The sequence below is a fragment of the Abramis brama genome, assembly GCF_963993115.1.
Source record: "Abramis brama genome assembly, chromosome: 18".
Lineage (NCBI taxonomy): Eukaryota > Metazoa > Chordata > Actinopteri > Cypriniformes > Leuciscidae > Abramis > Abramis brama.
This window is the reverse complement of record NC_139980.1, coordinates 12958971-12980650: the sequence shown is the minus strand read 5'-3', so window position 1 is coordinate 12980650 and position 21680 is coordinate 12958971. Positions and strand designations below refer to the sequence as shown.

The following is a 21680-nucleotide window of genomic DNA, read 5'->3' as shown; positions in this document are numbered from 1 at the left end:
ATGAAAGCCAAGTTGTAATGTAATATATATATATATATATATATATATATATATATATATATATATATATATATATATATATATATAATTATTTTTTATTTTTTTTGAACATTTATTTATTTAATTTTTTTAACTATTAAATATGACAAAATGTCACAAACTAAAATTAAAAATAATTAATTTAATTTAAAATATTAAGAAATATTATAAAAGCATACAATTAATAGTAAAACTACTGTTAAGGTTTTAAAATATGACAGTTGAAGTTTTAAAATGTGATAAATGATGGCTAAAGTTCAGTTACGTGCTATGAGAATAAGTGCATGTAGGGACAGAGATGCACACCAGGTAGTTGTCATCCTGGAAAGCGTAATGCAGGGTGGTGATCCACTGGCAGTCTCCATTCACCAGGACGTTCCTCTCTTCTCGGAAACACGCCGTCTACATAAGTTGCAAAGAGACTTGTTAAATCAAAATATTAAAAAAAAAATATATATAAAAAAAAACTTTGAAAACCTTATAAAATCAAATTGGCACAGCAGCCCATTTCCTTTCATAATGCACCTGAACTTGTAAGTAGATTTTGGTCGACCTTTCACTACCACTACGAAGATTAGAACTTTATTAAATTCTTTATTAATAATAATACATTTTGTTAATAATATCTAATGAGATATTAACATCATTATTATCATCATCATCATTATCATTATCATTATCATTATTATTATTATTATTATTATTATTATTATATAGAATATTTGAATTTTATTATAAATAAAAAATAATAATATATTTGTGTTACCATGAGTTATTTTTAGGAATTGTAGTAAAACCTTCAGGCCTCTTTTATGGTTTAATACTGAAAAGAGTGTGTGTATTTCAATATGTCCCTCATTTATTTTATTAATTGTGCAGCTCTAGTTTTTAGGGGTACAGAAAGATTGGGTAACTCATTCAATGAATTAAACTACATCCAGTGCAGTGATGATGTACATGGCTTTCCCATTTCAGATGTTAGTCTTAGATGTGCTATCTGTTTGAACTGGGACTCTGGACATGTGAGGAGGAATAAAGAGAACCCAGTGAAGCTCAAAGAGGATTACTGACAAGCCAAAGAGACCAGAGTTCTCCTGACATGCCTCTGGGAGGCCCGTGGGCACTGTCAGGACTGATCGGGCTGAAACTGGGGCAAGAAAGAGCAGGAGTAGAAAGGAAAATGACCTTGCACTTCTATACACTTCACTAGAGAGGTTTGATTGAAGTCAATAAGCCATTAGGAAGAAGCTTGATACTGACTAGAAGATAGTGTTGCAAAACATATCAATATTTCGATTTGAATCGATACTAAAATATCTGAAACGGTTCCAATACTCCTTTTCTGCAGTATAGATACACCGATGCCAGCTGTGCATTCACTCTATCTTCTCTCCGACAGCGAACTGACACACACACCCGCCTACCATCATTTCACGGTGCAAACGGTTTCAATTCATTCCACAGGAATTGATACACCCTCACTTGTCTCATTCGCTCCGATTGAATTATTCCCACAGGTTTCGCGCTCACACCAAAAGCATGCACACCAATGAACTATGTGTGGCGCTCACATACAGCCGCCTCTCAAACAGCTCTCGGGTATCAAATTGACTTCTTTTTTGTGGCTTAATGCGCTTAAACGGTCAAATGCATACAAAATTATGTCAAAATGCCGTCTTGCAGAGTATTCAGGTAAATACAGTCGGTTTAGTAACGTAGTTGAGAAAGAAAACGCATGTTTTGTAACATTACATTGGATACGTGCTTAAGCTCTTAAAGTGACAGCAGCCTAATAATCCTGCTGCTGTCTGTCCATTTACCATGGATTTACTGTAGTCACACTAACTGGACCATGGTATAGTGGCAGAAATGTGGGATATTCATATCGAATTGTATTATATTTTTAATGTAGATATGTATTAAATGCATTTAAGGACTAATGGAATATAATAACAGTATTTGTGTGATTAAGATATAGCGCTTGTGCATTTATACGAAATGTATTTAGGCTACTGTTTTTCTTAGAAACCATTATAGTTACATTTTTCCCATGTTAGTGAGGTGCTATATGCATGGTTTTAACTGTGGTTATGATCTGAATTGATGCTACTATTGAAGACCATTGATTAATTATTTTTAATAAAACTCAAGCAGTCAGAATATTGAAATTTTACCATATAAAAGTTTGGCTTTTTCTATTAAGATATTTATTTTGCTAAGGAAAAATGACAGGAGAAGTGTAAAAAATTCCAAAACGAGTAGTTTAAAACCACAATTAACAGTCTGGTTTCTACAACTTTCACTTAAGAGCAAAAATCGGCCTTTAAACTTAAAAAGAAAAAGATTTGACATTTATATCACTGATATAAACAAATAATTACGATAAAATTTGTCCATATCACCCAGCCTCAGATGGATTGTATTTTTTTGGGGGGACAAAAAGTTTAGTGTAATTTAGTTAAATGCACATTGTTAGATACATAATCAGTCAATAATAATACTAATATTAAGTCTGACGAACCTAAAGTACATGGTTCATTTCAAAATGGACATAACCAAAAACAAACAGTGGTTCAGTGAAGGACACAATAACAGATCTGAATGATTCACTGAATGAGTGAGTCTGGTTGAGTGCTAACTCCTTTGCAGGTTTGAGCTTTGTTAATTATTTTGACTGATGTGAAAAAAAGAACGTGTTAATAAGAGTCATTTGTTTTTGACATTTGCAACCATTTTAGTCGATGCCCTGAAAGATCTAACAAACGAAAAAGACCCATGAGCAGAAATCTCTTTACCTCGGCCCTCTTCAGCATCTCCCACTTGTTGAGGATCTTCATGGCGTAAACACGCTCGGTGTGTTTCATCTTCACCACAGCAACCTAGACAGTTGAGATGAGGAGTTAGCCAATGCATACAAACAAATTAAAACTCAGCATGATTCAGAGGCTGTGGGGAATTTGACCATTTTTATTTCCCTCATTTATTCATCGTATGCACTCGTGGCCCACTTAGACTGAAAGCCCACAGGGAAAGAATCTCTGAATGAGATGCTTTTGATCTCTGATGCCTCTGAAATCAGAAAAAAGGAAAAACGGAGACTCGAGACAGCTGACTTTTTGCCTAAAAAGAGAGACGGCACACAAGAACTGGCTAATTTAGGCCACAAGTCTGCAGTGCACCAAAAGTAACAAAAGAGTGTGGGGTCTTCCCTTTAAGGAAAGTGACTCAATATTAGGAAAGGGACAGTTTGGAGGAGTGTCCAGTTGGAGGTTATTCATGTGGGGTGGGGAGAGCAAACACCCTGCCGGCAGGAAGACACACCAGGCAGGGAAGAGATGTATGAATGCAGTGATAACGCAGTGAGGGACTGTCAAATTGGTGACTGACATTAGTAAACAACTAACTTGTTACCAAGAATCACAAGTTTTAAAAACAGATTTTCATTATACATTATGAACTGCTTCGGCCTGTAAAATTAGTTAGCAATGTATGTTAGTGTCATGATTTAAAGGGACACTTCATCCAAAAATGTTTTTTTTTTTTTTTATAAGCCTTATTATTTAATTTCTTACTTGGAAGACAAGAGACAATTTTTTATCCTATTTCGATCAATTTAATGCATTCTTGCTAAATAAAAGTGTTAATTTATTTAAAAATTAAATCTTACTGTCCCAAACTTTCGACCAGTAGTGTATATAGCACACAAGTCATAAGGATAGGGTGACCAGACGTCCCGTTTTTCCCGGGACAGTCCCGTATTTCAGCTCTATCTTTAGTGTCCCGACTCATTAATAAAAAAATCATATTTTGTCCTGTATTTCTTTATTTCTAAACTCTATTTGGCAAGTGATCATAAAAGCAAGTAACAGTGTTCTGTCACGCAAGAATATCCTAATTAAAGGTAGCCAATCTCGTCATAGCATATTTTGGAGAAAAAAATTATCATCCAATCACAATGTGTTATCGATTAACTTGCAGTTAGTGAAGGCAGGATATTAGAGAACGCGGAGGAGATCAAGTCAGACGTGAAGATGTCCATCCCGTCCAGTATTACACCATGAGAAATCTGGTCACCCTACATATGGACCACCTTTTCTTTTTTTTCCCTTTAGAGACCCACTAAATAGATAAGAGCTGCGAACATTTCTCAAAACATCTTTTGAAGAAATGAAGTTATATGAGTTTGGAACAACTTGAGGATAAGCAAGTTTTTTTTATTTTTGTGAAATATACGCCTTTAAGCCGGACAGGAGCCATTCATAAAACTATATTATAAATCTCTCTGTGAGATCCAAGTGTTTGCTCCATGACTTATGTATGCGTGACCTTTGTTATTCTGATATCTTCTGTCCACTAGCTATTTGTGACCGTCCAGTAGGCTAATGTTAAGTGGAGTCATGAATTTCCCTGTACTTTGCCTCGCTGCTCGGGACACATCACATGATGTGTTTACCCTCAGTGGAGGAACAGTGTCCCCCTCACGTGGACTCGCATACTTGCCCATAGCACAATGTGCTGCTTCAGCAAAGAACACAGTACAAACTGTAACTTTGCATAGTAAGGGCAAATTAGGAGCCCTGCTGCTGTTTTTCCGCTTTTTTCGGCCCTTTGATGTTCTCTAGAGTGTGTTTGTGCATGTAACAAACTCAAACAGTCTTAAATCACACACATGCTTCTTATCTGTAAGGCTCCTAACCGCAGAAGATAACTGCCCTCATTACAAAAACAAACTGAACCCTGAGTGCTCAGAAACCCCCAATTCCTACTCCCACAGTGTCTCCTGTCCTCTTTCCCTCTCTCCTTTTTTAGACACACACTTCCACAAAGGCAGCTTGACCTGATTGAAAATGCAAGGGAGGTGCATGAAGGAGAGAAAGCGGGTGACTAAAGTGGACGCTGCGATGCGATTGTCACCAACACACTCAAGTCCAAATAAGAGATCATGTACGTAAAGCCAGAAGGTCAGAGGTCAGAGTGTAAACAGTAATTCTGATGTAAAGATCTATACAGTAAGACGGGTGCTAAGCAACCGTGCAAACCCGAGGATATGGAAGGGGTTGCTTCATTCTGAATATGCAATGTAAAATTGCACAACTTAAGAGTGTGATGCAGGGCTCAACATTATAAATCTGTGATACTGGTACAGTTGGATCAGTAGTTCAGATTTTAACTTGCCAAATTTTCACTTTCTCCCTATATATTATTGAAAAACAAAAAAAAGAAGAGAAAAAACAACATTAGTTATCTGTAGTTTTGCTGCTTACCTGTAATTTTAATTTGACTACATCATAAGTAAAATAATTCCAATAAAAAAAAAAAATTGTTTACAATTTCCAGCCCCTTCTACCAGAGACTTCCAAGACAGTCATAAGCTACTTGCGTAAATTCACAAAAAAGCTGTAAATAAAGATTGTGATTTTAACAGTAAAAGACTGTGAAAATATTACAGTAAAAACCTGTTAATTGTTTGTAAGTTTCCTTGCTATATATGGTGAATATTAGGGCTGGGACGATACACCTATCTCCCAATTCAATACTATCATGATACTTGGGTGCCGATACGATATGTATTGCGATTTTTATTTAAGAATTGCAATTTTACAAGTAGTGCGATTTGATATTGCGATTTTGTTTTTATTTATTTTTTAACACTAGACCATGGGGAAAAGTTAAATCATTCACTTACACAGACTGTAAAATTCAATATCGGTAAAATTTACAAAATGGTAATATTCTAAATAAGTCAGTCAGCAAGTGAATAACTAACTCAATCAATAAATGTTAAATGTTAAAAACACTTAACCAATGAATGCAACATCACTGAAACAAGAATGTAAATGTTGACCCAATAGGGCAAGAGCGTCCAGTGAATTGTCCCAAAATCCTGTCACACCAGTCCCGGATCATTGGACCATCCTTAATATTGAGCCCTGTAACAGCTGGGAAACAGAGTTTCATATCTTTAAATCCATTAATTTCTTCCAATTTTTTTTTTTATTGCTAGGCTCTTTGAGTTAAATTACAGCCCTCTTTTTGTTCTATACCAGATTTGATATTGGACAAGTCAACACCAAATAATAATGCTATTCAAGATGCTTTGGGGACAACAGAAACCCTGCAATAATAAAACACTGGACTTCTGCCATGACTCTGCACTAGGACCAGCATGTGGGTCTGTGAATCCGTCTCCAGCTTGTTGTTGGCAAACAATCTTAATTATGTCAGTGTACCTTCAGAGAACAGAAGCCGCCATCTTCACTAAATCAATATGAAGGACAGGGTCTGCATGTACTTTGAACTAACCATTCATTACATGAGTGATTCACTCATTTGAACAGATAAAGAGATCAACGCTCAACCTCAACACGTAGAGCGTTCTGACTCTGTAGTTGTCATTACAGGCTGTTTTGTTTGCCATGTAGTGACTCACAGTGACATTATGTAAAAAATGTCTGCTTCAATCTAGTTCTCCTTGATTCCCCTCCCTGTTCCATATTTTCTTTCTTATTCTAGTCAAAAGAATAATTATATTATTCTGAGTAAGTCTCAGGTGAGGCAAAAGGGAGTGCCATTTAAGTACGTCAACCACGAGACTCTACTGCAAAAAGTCTTTCAAAGGGTTAGTTCAGTCAAAAAAATACAATCATGTAGTTACAAACACTGATGACTTTCTTTTTGGACACTGATGGACATTATCAAGCTTAAAAAAAGTCACAAAAGTACCATTAAAAAGTAGTTAATATGACTAGTCAAAATTTCCTGAAGTCATACGTTCTCAAATCTCACTCACTTCCACAAATTGTCTTGCTGATCATTTATTGGTATCGGTAAATATTTCATATTTAGATTTAGAAAAAGGTAGGTTCCATTTATTTTTTTTATTTTTATTTTTTTACAAGATTCACTTTAAGCACTAAAACTGATTTTAGTCTTTCATGGTTTAGAAGTGACAGATATTTTCCTCCTTAAGGCCCTTTCACACTGGACGCGATTTTGACGCACGAATAATTCGCGCGATGGTTTTATTTTTTGATCAGCTGTTTGTGTAATGAGTGCTTTCACACCGAACGCGAATGCGCTGCGGCGAAAAAACAACTTATTTTTTTCGTTTCGATGCCGATTTTTTTTCCTTTTGCGGCGACAGAAAAGGCTTCAGCCAAACGCATACTACAAGGACAATGATTGTGTGGCGTAACATTGCCAACCAACTCGGTCATAACGACTGTGAGTATGTTGTGTGATAGTTTTAGTTGTTGTATAGTCCTGTGCTGTGTAGGCTAGCAGGCTAAACTACGTTTGGGATAGAAAGCTAATCGTCAAAGATAGAGATAGAGACTGTGTTTACGCGGCTCATGTGATGGGTTTTGACGCGAACTATTCGCACACGAACTATTCGCTTTTTCGTTACGCATCCGGTGTGAAAGGGCCTTTATTGTGACACATTCGAGTAAAACACATTTTCGAAAACAGATTTGATTCTATCCATCGGTTGTTGACTGGATGAAGGCAGGTCTGAATGCAAGCCTGAGGTCAATAGTAAGAAGGAGAGGGTTTAAGAAGACTAAATGATTAGATAAGTCCTTTATCCTTCATCAGAGAGAAGTATGTAAATTTACCAGATGATCGAGTTGTATGTAAATTTACCAGATGATCGAGTTATGACATTTTGATTAGGATTGCAAGATTTTAAAAATGAAAAACAGAAAGAAAAATATGCTTGGATAAATTGTTTGCAATAAGATCAATAATTATTTTATGACTTCAGAATCTTGGAATATAGCTCAAGAGTCGTATGGACTCTTTTGATACCGTGATGGTGCTTTTGCAAAAGACTGAAAGTTTCAGCAACAAAGAAAATGAAGCTTAGAAAAAGTGTTTTACTGAACTATTCTTTTAAGCAGTCCCAAATTCCAGGCCTTCAGCTGGGACCACAACATCAATCATAAACAGGAAATGCAAGAGATTTTTCTGGAAGTACATCCTGTAATGTTAGAGCCACAGGAAACGGCTGGAAAAGGGAACAAAACGGCAGCATCATGTTCACACATGAGCCTGAACGCTCTGAAACCGACACAAGCAGCAGCACAGGGAACAATAGCCTGGCTTGATGATAACAGAAAGACTGCAAAATCCCCCGAAGATCTGAGTCATCATTAGATCCACATGACAAAAAAGCCCAGCGACTGAGAAGGAAGGGTTATTGAGGTCTCGGCGGCTGAAGAAGGGACAATGAACCGCACAAATTACATGAGGAGTGAGACACTATTTTTACGAAAGTCACTCCTTAGAGACGGTTCTGGCTTCCGGAGCCTTTCCTGACAGCTGCACCGTCCTGCCCTGCTTCCTGTGCCACCACTGCCATTCCTGACAGGAATCTACAGTAAGGAGGAGAACTATGGACAGATCTCTCCCCAAAATAAAGTCTTATTCAGCTTCAGAATCAAGCGATGAGACGCCCTTGTTTAAGCAGAGTTAAATTCTGCTTCTTTTTTTTTCAGATGAACGGAAATACTGAATTGTGTGAATTTGGAAATGAGTCAATTACACATTCATTTACAAAGGAGGTGTAATGACAGAGCAGAGAGGTGTGACACAGCAAAATGTTTCTCCTAATTCAAAAATATCTAATAATCTGTCCCCAACATGATTGTTAATATTAACTGGGAATTTTCAGTTTGCTGAAATCGTACCAGTCCGTTTTTTTTTGTAAAGTCGACCTAACAGACCTTTTTTTTTTTTGCTTTGAAGCAAAAAAAGTATTTGAAAATCAGACAAAAAGACTTCATACTTAACAGCTTTAATTAGGGAAATAACTACAATTCCCTGAAGCACTACGAATGAAATAAAAAACAACAGAGGAAAAAAAACTAATGATTTAAAGATTCATGGTATCGTTAAAAATCTATTTCCCTGAAGAAAATGAAAATGAATAAGATTTTTACTTCGAGAACCCAACTGTTGCACTGTACCATGATTATAATTGTGCATGTAAACATACTTATAGATTATGCAAACTTATTGTGATTCAGTTCCAAAAGAACAAGTGGGTTGGGGTTGAAAACAAAGGGTCTGTTCACACTTGTAGTTCGGTTCCCGGTTCCCTTCAATCTAATTCAATTGTGGTGAACAGGAGGATGAGAAAAAAGAAAAAAAAGAAAACGTAGGCGAGAAACAGTGATGGAAGGCAGATTGGTAAAGAAAAAGAAAAGTGCACCGTGCGTGTAGTGAAAAGTCCAAGTGTTATAGTGCAGGAACGAGTAGCACATTCCCCTGTAAAACAAATGATTAGTCTAAAATGCCTAGATTTGTGCCGGCCCAAGAATAGCAGTCGAACGCCAGGCCAAGATCCCTGGGGAATTGGCAGGGGGGAGAGAAGGGAAACTCAGAGGAGAGGAAGGGGTTAGGTTTGTGGCTGCTGATAAGATTCTTGAGGGGGACATGAATACTTCACTGATAGTTTGGGGTTTTCATTGGACACACAAAATGGGTCATGAAAACAAACCACAAAATATGGCAAATGCTGGAGAGATTCAGAGGTGATTTCCCTGCACTTTTAAACATGCCAAAAAGGCAGCACGGATTCACTGAATTCCTTACAAGGGTTCACTGAATTCCTTACCTCTCCAAAGGCTCCCCGGCCGATCACTTTGAGCATCTCAAAGTCGTCTCTATGAAGGCGCATCTCCTTCACAGTGGTTGTGAACGGCTTCACTGCAAAGAGAGACAGAGATCGTTAGTTATGATCTCTACTTTTAAATGGTCGTCAATAGAGAAAGATGCTGACACACCAAAACAGCCAAAATTTGAGCCACTGATATAGATGCACCAATATTAAAATGCTGGCATACAGATAAGCTAATTATTCTGTTATGGCCACTATTTAAAAAACTCACACACACACTTAAAACAATCATAAAATGCTACAACTGCATTTAGGTAGTAAAGCATTATAATATATAGTATGATAAACGAATATTCATTTTGCCTAAAGATTTAACAGTGCTATTAAATTAAGTAAAAGTATAAAGTATTTTTTAAATATCATCTTATCAGCACTGGAAATGAGCATGCACAATAAAATGAACATAAATGTACATAAATAAAATATATATTTTACATGAATACTAAATAAAGTAATACATAATACATAATACATTTAATAAATAAATAAAAACAAACAAATAAATAAAAAGAAAGAAAACTGATATGGTACCAATATATTGCCCTATACAATATAAATAAATAAATAAATAAATAAATAAATGAATGTATGTGTGTATATGCTACTAAATGGAGTTTGTTCTCAAATGTCACCACAATCTGAACACAAGCAAAGCTTCGGTGACACCCATCAAATGCAGCAGTAAAGCGATTAAATAGACAATGTAACCTAAACAGCGTGTGATACATTTCATGTTGTCCAACTGTCGTCCCAGTTTTTGCCTTTACGAGGCACTGCTGGGGGCCTGGCGAGCACCCAAGATACCGCTAAACCAGCTTGAACGCCTCGCCATATGAGGACATACGCCGAGTCACATGTAATTACAAAAGGCATTTATCACTCATAAGGGCTCTAAACTCTAAACACACGCCAGGCCTGCGCCTCAGCCGTTCAGACAGAACCACACGCTCGAAGCTGCATGGAAAGAACATCATCTGCTTTTAATGAGAAGATCCCTCAAAGTGGCCCAGCATCTATTGACAGCTTTATAGCCCAGAATGCACGAGGCCAGCTCACTGGTATGTCCCTCCCAAGACAGCAACAACAGAAACAAAAAGTCAGCCATTATCGCTCATTTAGGAAGCTACTAACAGCACCATTGACAACAGGAGTTTATAATGTTGACTCATAAACTGGTGCTGATCCACTACGTCAACCCATTGACCACGCAGTGTTTCTTCCTGTAACCTATTCTTAGCCTCAGAGGCTGTGGGCCATACATGGAATTATATGATGCAAGTTGTCATCTTCTGAGAATTAGGATGTATAACTACTCAGCTTAAGGAACTGGACTGTGTATGCATGAGGCATGCGATTAAATCTGAATAGTAGTTGACCAATATTACATTTTTGAAATAAGATATTTTGCTTTTTATAAACTGAAAATGAATAAATAAATCTGTAAAATAAACAGACTTTAGATGGCAACTTCTTGATTCTGTAATCCCATTACAGTATTTTTCACAAATAAAAATGTAAAAAAAAATATATATATGAATAAAAAGGAAGTTTAACCAACAGGGCACTCAATAATCTGGTAAGATTGTGCGCAATGAATCATTTTTTTTATTTTTCTTTCAACTAAAGACAAGGTAGCTACATTTTACATACAGCACACAGTGAAAATGACATGAATATAACATAGTGGGCAACTGGATAGCTTGAAATAGTTTGAAATCAAGGGTTTAAAGTTTTGTCCAGTGAAGCTGAACTCTTCAGGAGTCTGCATTCAATTCACACGGACCGACCGACGGTCACGCTCAGAGTAACACGTAACGTTCATGCAGGCTACAAATGAATGCTGATGGAAAATGAAGTAGTATTATATAGTGTTTGCCTTTCTATTACTAATAAGATAAAAGCAAACACTATAATGCTTTTTCTTATACAGTTTACTTTGTTGAACAGTTTTATCTAATAACGTATTAGACAGAACTGTTAAACAGAGACTGTAGATTAATAAAGACGGTGAAGGAGCGCTGTGTGCGCTCAGGTGCTGGCGTTCTTAGTGCAGTCAAAATAAAAGTCTGGTGTGGCGTCTGTGCCGCCTTCTGATGCATATGGCACACAAAATGGGAAACAATTCAGGAGTTATGTCGTCGCGTGTGTCATGTTCTTTAACGGTCTGCCTAGAAACAAAGCCGTCGTGACGCCAAACCCCTCTTCGAAAAAGAAAGCATTTGTGTTTGATTTTTAAAAGTATGTGAAATTCATGGCTCCAACGCTCTTGAAAGAATAATAGAGATGCATGCAAGTCTGTTATTGTAGGGACTTCACATTTTCATGGCCCTAAACGATGCGGAACAAAATGAACTATGATTGGTTGCTTTACATGTCAGTCAGACATCCTCTTGGGAGAACCGTGGCCAATGAAAGCTGTGATGGAGTCCAGACCGTCAGTCGTCAGTCTGACGCGAGACTAGCTGAGAAGTAAATCATTACAAATAATGTTAATCCTCAGTACAAAAACCTGTACACTCGCATACACAATCATTTTAAAAGCACTCCTTGGGGACAAAAACAGCTTTTCATATTCAAAATTGTTTGCTTTGTTTTTCATACATGTAATCTGATAATCCTCCCAGACCCCAAATATGATGAGGCATTTCTCCAAGTCTCCAGGTCCATGTATTCGCAATTACAATAAACTCTCATCACTCACATACTAAATGATTATGGCAACATCAAAACACCAGCTGCAGGACTGAAAATATGAAAACGAGCTGCTAGAAAAGTCCAGGCGTCCAACAGAAACATGGAGGCAAAAGTGAAACTAACAATTCACTTTGAAGAAAAAGCATTGTGTGTTAAGCTGGAAGCAGAGGCTGTCTGGTTGTCTATATAAATGTACACCAACACACACTTAAAAAAAGTTTGGAGTTTGTTTTTTAGGAAAAAAAAAAAGATTACTTTTATTTAGCAAGAAGGATGCATTAAATTGATCAGAATTACATTGAAACTGTTACACAAGATTTCCATTTAAAACAAATGTTATTCTTTTAAACTATTCAAAGAATACTGGAAAATATTGAAAAAATATTTAAGTAGCAGAATAAAATAAAAGATTTAAGTAGCACAACAGTTTTCATTAAAATAGAAAACCGTTATTTTATATTTTATTTTATACAATTTTTTAACAAATAAATGCAGCCAGTGTGAGCATAAGAAAACAATTAAAAAACATTTGAAATATACATACATACATACATAGGCCCATCTCTAATGCTAAGTACAGACTGCAGGTAAATGTGATCCAAATCCGTTCAAATCTGCGCTCGTGAGTCAGATTTTAAAGTTGCGAAAGGCATTCAGTGGAAGGACAGTGATGTGTCAAGTATAACATTGACAGCTCTATATACAAGCAAAACATGAGGGCTTGTATCATAAAATGTTTTTAAAAAAATTCTGCACTATTTTTTCGCTTCCTCGTGGTTTTTTATATTGCATAAATTGGCTCTATTCCACGGCAGTTCACACCATAAATAAACACATAATAGATTACTCAGATGTCCTCCGTGTTTACTTCCGTATGACAGCGTGATGCGTGACGTCTTTTAGAGTTCTTTTGCGCATGCAAACAACAATTTGAACAGCTATACTAAAAAATATGATCTGAGCAATAAATCGGAATTGAGCACTAGGGCTCGCAGTGTGAACGTAGCCCAAGAGTTCTTGTCTAAATGGTTCTGGCTGTCACGCTGTATCACTTCCTGCATCCAGGAGAGTTGTGCGGTACTGCAGTTATCATGCACGCTCCATTAGACAGAACACTGGAGCACTGTGTACAAAGACTAAACTGTGCTAGATGAAGCACTGAACCGTCATTCTCTAGTAAACCTGCCTCAATGCTACAGACATAGAAACATCACTCGCTGTAACTGCTATTCTTAAAAATATCTTCACACACATCATCTTACAATGTTTTCATGGAGGACACGCTTGACCTGACATATAAAAGCTCCAGCTTTATGAGTTTAAAATAGACTGCTTGATCCCATGTGTGTCAGAGCGGAGCGTCTCCAATCGATATGACACAATTAAATATTTAACAATGATGATGGGTCACAGCAAAACTAAAGCCAAATTAAAAAAACACTCTTCCCTATTTTATGCCTAGTTGCTTTACCTTGTTGGTAAACACTTTACTAAAAGGTTCCATTTGTTAACAATAGTTAACTAAATTTTTAAAAATGATTTTAAAGGTGACATATTATGCCCCTTTTCACAAGATGTAATCTATGGTGTCCCCAGAATGTGTCTGTTGAATTTCAGCTCAAAATACCCCCAGATCATTTATTATAGCTTGTCAAATTTTCTCCTTTTTGGGTGTGAGCAAAAACGCTCAGTTTTTGTGTGTCTCTCTTTAAATGCAAATGAGCTGCTGCTCCCTGCCCCATCCTTTACATCAGTGGTTCCCAAAGTGGGGGTCGCTGGACCCCGGCGCAGGGGTCGCGAGATGATTTCTATAAAAAAAAGTGGAAAAAATATATAGGCCCTATATATTTTTGTTGCAATTAATTTAACCCTTTCGCACGTAGGCTATCACACCGGGTAGATTTTCTGTTTGGCGAGTAAATCTCAAAAGTCTATCCGCCACACTGGCGGGTGAATGTTCATACCAAAATATGAAATTTGCAGCGCGCACGCGCTCTTCTGCCTCTAAGCAGAGAGAGAGAGAGAGAGAGAGAGAGAGAGAGAGAGAGAGAGAGAGAGAGAGAGAGAGAGAGAGAGAGAGAGAGAGAGAGAGAGAGAGAGAGAGAGAGAGAGAGAGAGAGAGAGAGAGAGAGAGAGAGAGAGAGAGAGAGCGCCCCGGCCGCGCGCGCGCACTCACTATTCAGAGCGGCCAGGCGTCAAGCTTCCCCGTACTTTTTGACAAGCGTCCTTGACAGGACGGCCAGAGCTTCTTTGCAGCTCAAGTCGGCGGCGGTGTGTTCGTACAGTTAACGCTCTATCTGTTGACGGCGCTGAGGAAAAAGCTCCCGCCACTGGAAGAAGCGGTCGCCGCCCATTTATATCCTGCTGGCAGTTGGAGAGCAAAGGCTGCGCACCCATCTAAGCCGTGCAGAACGTCTTCAGCACTCGCGGATCGTGCATACTCCGCCGCTGGCCAGGCTGCTTCTGCTTTACACACCATGGCCGTTCTTTTCTCGAGAAAAGGAGTTTTCCCATAGCGTTTGCAACGCAATACTCGTTCCCTTATCTCTCAGGGAACAGGTGTTATGTTCTGCCTTCCCTTCCACATGAGTCAGGTAACAAAACTGACAAAAAAAATGTAGCCTATTTCACCCCAATGATAGTAATATTTCATATATTTCTCACATTCTGATCAATATATATATAGATTTTTTTATTATACATTTCAAATTTTGCTCTGGACATTTTTTTAGGTTTGTATTCAACATAATAGGCCTACCTTATTATCTCAATTAAAAGTACTGAAATGAATGTATATGTGACAAAAAAAAGGCTGTTTATTATTTTGGCCGTAAAAAATATGCTTGGCTGGTGGATTTTTTCATCTACCAGTCCCCGTGGCAGGTGAGCCAAAAAGTTAATTTCGGACCCTGGGGTGGGGGAGGTACGGGGTCGCGGGGCAGCAGCGCATTTAACATGGGGGTCGCGGGCTAAAAAGTTTGGGAACCCCTGCTTTACATGGCCCATCCTTTACACGAGCTTCGGATACAATAACAAAACACGTGAATAATCTCATTCATCCAAAATCTCAGAAATAACCAGTAGCGGAGTGCAGCCTTAACAGAGAGACTCAGGAAGAGGTTGCAACATTTAGACGCACTTGGACGTTTCTGAATGGTTAGTAGATACATTTATGTAGTTGTTTGGGAGTTACATGGATTCATCCATTTCTGTGTGATTTCCGTTGAAAACAAAATGAATCCACTGCTCTCGTCTCATCTGAGGCTGGGACTCTAAATAGTGTTCTGTGCTCGTCTGTGCAGCCAACCGCAGAACAGTTTGCATGCTTTGCTCGAACTTTTGTCATTGCGTTAGAACTGGTTACACTGTAGTCACCTGCGAAAACCAAATGGTGGCGCCGTGGGTGGAAACGTGCAGAGGGGCGGTAATATTATAATAAGATCCCCTTCATACTTCAGAAGGGGAGCGAAATCTGATCGGCTTATTTTTTGACATGCTTGCAGAGAAAAGCTTACCAAAACAAAGTTGGGGGTTTTCACTTTTCACGTTTTCTGGGTTGGTAGAAGCACCGGGGACCCGATTATAGCACATAAACACGGAAAAAGTCAGATTTTCATGATATGCCCCCTTTAAATCATTTAGTAATATTAGTTTATGTTTAAGAGATAGTTCACCTTAAAATGAAAATTCTGTCATTAATTACTCACCCTCATGTCGTACCAAACCAGTAAGACATTTGTTCATCTTCAGAACACAAATTATCTTTTTGATGAAATCTGAGAGCTTTCCATGTCTCCATTGACAGCTACGCAACTACCACGTTGACGCTTCAAAAAGTTCATTAAGAGATCGTAAAACTAATTCATATGAATTGAGCGGTTTAGGCAAAATTTTCTAAAGAGACTCGATCGCTTTATATGATGAACAGATTGAATTTATGCTTTTATTCACTTATAAACATTCATCAACTCGCATCTATTAAGGTTAACGGAAGCTCAAGCATGTTTCACTTGACGTGCGAGAACCAATGAGGTTCATTCTCACGTGTGAAAGCAGCACGTTTGAGCTTCTGCAAGAACCAATGAGGTTCATTCTCGTTCATGCTCGTTTTGGAGGAGGCGTGGCTTTGGAGACGCTATGAAAGGAGGTTGGGATCTCATGCTTTCAAAGCTAGCTTGCTATTGCTAGCCTTTCCGAAATGACCAACCCTACCTTTAATGGATTAACTAAAGTTGTCCAATGGAACCTTTTTACCATTTTGTTTAATGCCACTCCAATTTGTAAAGGTAGATTTTGTGTCATTAGCCCATCATCACACTTTCCCCTTCACACAAATAATAGGGATATTTTCCATAAAAAGAGATGTTTGGAGCACCAAGGACATTGATCTTCATTTAGAGTTGGGATGATTTACTGCATCAATCAGAGGAAGCAGACCACTGTATGCTGGCGTAATGCAGAAACAGAAAGCCATTCACTTTCACAAACAGCGATTTGAATGACTGTGGCTCTCTGGATGGAAATTTTCCCAACAGCACGTCTCTGTAAGCATATGAGTGCATGATTCCAAAACACCCGGAAAAGATGACCAACAGGACAATGTTAGTTTTACATTCACAACTAACTGAGTCATTCATCTAAGTGATTTTTTGCAATGGAGGAGATAAGACGACTATTGTTCAGAGTGAGGCTTTCCTCTGGGTCTGGATAACACAACCCACACTGTTCTGCCATACCCACCAGGTCACAACACAGAGCTAGAGTTGCCACACTACGATTAAGGGGACGAATAAAAATATGCGTAGCAGCATAAGAAAGAGAACGGAAGAATCAAGAGCTTGTTGCCTGAAATAAATTGTGTTCTTAGATGTAATGAAAGAGATATTTGTACATGATCTGTATGAAAACAAATTGCCATCTATGGACGTTCTAAAGAGGTCTTTATTTCCATTTCCTTTGACCGGATATGCTGCTTGTTCCCTTGGAATTAAACATTTCTAATAACCAATAATTCAATAATGGTTATTGAACCATTATTAGTAGGTATAAGTAGGACAATATTAGTATTTTATCATGCAATAAAATGAGTTATAATTTAACTGAATTATATCATTACATCATAAAACAAAATTAAAGCTGAAGAGTGTAATTTTTTTTGTTAAAATACTAGTAAACTCCTCGCACCAGTGTTAATTAAATAGTATGCTGTCAGGGTAATATAACACAGAATAAAGTATAATAAATGTAAACTAAAATTCAAAAGTTTGAGGTCAGTGAGATTTTATTTTCTTCTTAAAAAAAATGTTTATACTTTTTTATGCAAGGATACAACATTACATTGACCAAAAGTGACAATAATTATATTTATGTTTTCAATTTCAAATAAATTTAGTTCTTTTGAACTTTCTATTCAAAGAATCCTGAAAAAAATAATAATAATTGTTTCCACAAAAATATTAAGCAGCACTGTTTTTGACATTGATAATATTCAGAAATGTTTCTTGAGCAGCAAATCAGCATATTAAGAATGATTTCTGAAGGATCATGTGACACTGTAGACGCAATATGCTAGTAGCGCAGATATTACACACAGAGCTCAGTTTCCAAGTTTCTGTTTTTTATAAAACCCACCAAGAAAATGAAATAATTTTATATTCCACAAAAGAAAGAAAGTCATGTGTTTGGGACGATATAAGGATAAATTAATTTTCATTTTTGGTTGGACTATCTTTAAGAAAGGTTTTCATAAATATGAAATAATAACTGCTTTGTGAAGGAAGAAATGGTTCCAGTCTATTTTTACTACACGTGTGTGTCATTTACCTGGTTTTCAACAGACACTTGAAAATGACAGACTTTGAGACCCTGATCGGCTCTGGAGCTCAAAGTGCAGCTCTAGACATCACTGTTTCTCCCTAGTAACACATCTTTTATTTATTAATTGGCTCTGTGCGCATCTTATCAAGTGTGCCATAGATTAGCATATATTAAAAAAAAGTTAAATGTAAGATTCTCAAAATGAATGCAAAGTATGACTAACATATGTTGGTGTCAATTAACATTATAAAATATTCCTGCATCCGATCTAAATGTCAAGTCAGTTATTTCTGAGCAGGTGGGTAACACTGACTAGTGATTTAAAGCAGTGGAAAATGGAAATCCCAAGCCTCTGCGCCACTGCCATGTTGGCTTACAGTTTCCTGCTGAAGATGAACCTTCCAGTTATCCAGTGAGTAACTAACAAACTCACTCAGAGACCAGACCACAGACACGAGCCAGGGAGCAGAAAAATGGAGGCTGCTATTATCACAAGGCACACAGTAAGATTCAGAACACAGCCCCTCCAGCTACATTCACAACTCCAGATGATCGTTGCTAACTCATCTTTCATTCAAAGAAAAACTAGGTCGAATACTTAAAATGCAAGAGCAAGTCTGTGCCGTAGCTTTGAACTTGCATCTTAGGAATGATCATAAAATCATCAGGGGACACATTAAAAATCCAAACTAGACTTTAATGGGACACAATTGCAGCGTGAAAGTAAGAACAACCTCTGGCACAACAGTGATTTTTCAAGTAGGTTCCCTTTATGAACTTTATTAACCCTGATCAATTGGACTGAATGAGATATGTTTACAGTAATCCTCTACTTAAGCCACTAGTCTGAAAACATACATACATACATACATACATATGACGACCTCTTTCTGAACCTTTTAAAGCATCAAAGTGGCAGTTGCGTAGCTGTCAACAGAGGGTCAGAAAGCTCTCAGATTTCATCAAAAAAGATTTTAATTTCTGTTCTAAAGATGAAAGAAAGTCTTACGGGTTTGGAATGACATGAGGCGAGTAATTAATGACAGTATTTTCATTTTTGGGTGAACGATCCCTTTAAAACTAAAGAAATAATTTAAAATAACACAAGTGAATTGCTATAAGACGTATACTACCATGCAAAGGTTTGGGGTCGGTAAGTTGATTTTTTTTTGTGTGTGTTTCTGAAAGTATACTCAAATATGCACAAAGGCTGCATTTATTTAATAAAAAATGAAGTAATATTTTGAAATTAAAATAACCATTTTCTTTTTCTTTTATTTCTTTTTAACCATTCAATTATTCCTGTGATGCAAAGCTGAATTTTCAGCATCATTACTCCAGCCTTCAATGTCACATGATCCTGCTAATCTTTCTAATATGCTGATTTGCTGCTCAAGAAACATTTCTTATAATCATTATCAATGTTGAAAACAGTTGTGCTGCTTAATATTTCTGGCAACTGTGATACATTTTTCAGGCTTATTTGATGAATAGACAGTGCAAAAGAACAGTTGTCAATATCCTGAAGAGAGCCGTATTGATATGCTCAATCAGTGAGCAGGCCTGACCGCCACTAAATGGCTTATTAAACATTGATGAGGAAGTCATCCTGAGACAGCCGCGGAGGGACTGATGGCTGCTGGACGGTTTGGCTGGTCGCAGGAGGTAAAAGCATCAGAGCCATTTTACAACCAATTTTACAACCAATGTTAACCTTTAAGACTTGCTTTGTGGAAATCAAATAACTTTCCTCATGTAAGAGAGAGAGAAAAAAAAGACTTAACTAGGCTTGTCTTTTAAACAAGTGGCAGACATGCCCAGAAGCCTTTTACTAAGACTGCATGTCTATCAACCCACATCTTCCAGCCATTACCCTCATCTGTCATTTGCTTCCAGTAAATCCAAGTGAAATCTTACTCTTGTGGTAACAGGTTAGAGATTTTTTAAGCTTATTATAATCTATTCAAAATTCACATTTAGCATCTGCTGTCTCTGGTACCCACTCAGCTCATTAACACTGCTTTTTGTAGAAGAAACTAAATAGGCCTAAACAACTTCCTCTCATCCTGACCCAGTCCTCAACTTCTCCTTCTGTGGGAAAAAAATAAGCTAATATGACATTGTGAAAGCTCAATATTACCACACGATTACCATCATCCTTCCTCAGAGCAGCTGCCAGATGCATGTACTACATAGTCATTAACCTAAAATAATAACTTGAGCCAGATGTATTGGTGTCACTTTAGGGTGTATTGAATATACATTACGGACAAAGATTTATGCAGTGCTGCAGATGTGTGAATCGTAGCAATAAAATTAAGCCCTTTGGTCCTAAAGTCAATGTCGCATGAGTAAAAAATAAATAAAGAATACAACTGAACATCAATTAACTAAGGCTGCAACAGATAATCAATTAGCAATGAAAACTGTGCATTTCATTATTGATTAATGGGGCCTTACCAGCTCTCTTTATGTTTTATTATATATAATAATATAATTAAATGCATTACATGTATGTATATGTGGTGATTTTCTTTTGTATGCGTTACAGAGTGTTCAGTATGCACATTAAAGGAGAAGGCTGGGTGAGGAACAGTTGATTAATTGATTAAATTAATAATCAATTGAATAATCGATTATCCAGACATTTGTGAGTTGCAGCTAGAGCTTTCAGGATTATGACATTTGATTTTACGTGGTGATTAACTGTCATTCAAATAATTGGGTCAGAAGAGTTGAATCTCCACTCAGACTGTCTGAGATCATGCATGACTGGACTGGGGAGAAAGTGTCATCTTTTGGGTGGCAAAATGTGATTAAAAATTAAAATGCACAATAAATTCTTTCTCTTAAATCCTCACAATCAGGCGATTATGTAATCATCACTACTTTTTAAAGAGTTTCGGCAGTGATGACACTTGTGACACTGTGAGAGAGAGTAATGCCAAGTAAACTAATTCTATTATCAAGTTACAGACTTATCAAACTGATAAACATCACAAACCTACTAGTCAGGATAACACAATACAGCTCTTGATTTAATCAGTGTGCACTGAGGACAAATATAACCACAAACTGTATTACCAAACAGCAGAAAACCACAATAGCTGCTGCTACGAAGATCATTTGATGCAAACTTATTTATTTTAGCACTACTAAAAAAGTTAAAACAACACTGACATCAAGATTACAACATTTATTGTCATAACTGATCCAGCGATAGCCCCCAAAATCCCCCCAAAAACAGGGACTTTAAACCAGAATCCAGCTGGTGTTACACAATAATGAAGATGTAGAAGACAGAAATAAAGCCAAGGGGGAAAAAATGTGGCCTCCCACCACAATTGGACTGATGGTAACAGTCACCACCATTGGCATGAATGGGTCAGTGGCTTTCCAAACAGACAATGCAGTGTGTCTCAGGGACGGAGGCTCCGTGTCATTCATT

General features: G+C 37.3%; 1 protein-coding gene across 6 annotated transcripts in view; it reads right to left on the bottom strand.

The window, feature by feature from the left end:
• The window catches only part of cdc42bpb (CDC42 binding protein kinase beta (DMPK-like)), a 69277-nt gene that overhangs the window by 34993 nt on the left and 12604 nt on the right, over positions 1-21680 (bottom strand). For all 6 annotated transcript variants that reach the window (XM_084091917.1, XM_084091918.1, XM_084091920.1 and 3 more), the window contains exons 2-4: positions 9659-9750; positions 2835-2918; positions 346-441 (exon numbers count right to left, since the gene is read on the bottom strand). In XM_084091917.1, coding sequence (XP_083948043.1) covers positions 346-441; positions 2835-2918; positions 9659-9750 — 272 coding nt within the window. The remainder of the gene's footprint in view (positions 1-345; positions 442-2834; positions 2919-9658; positions 9751-21680) is intronic.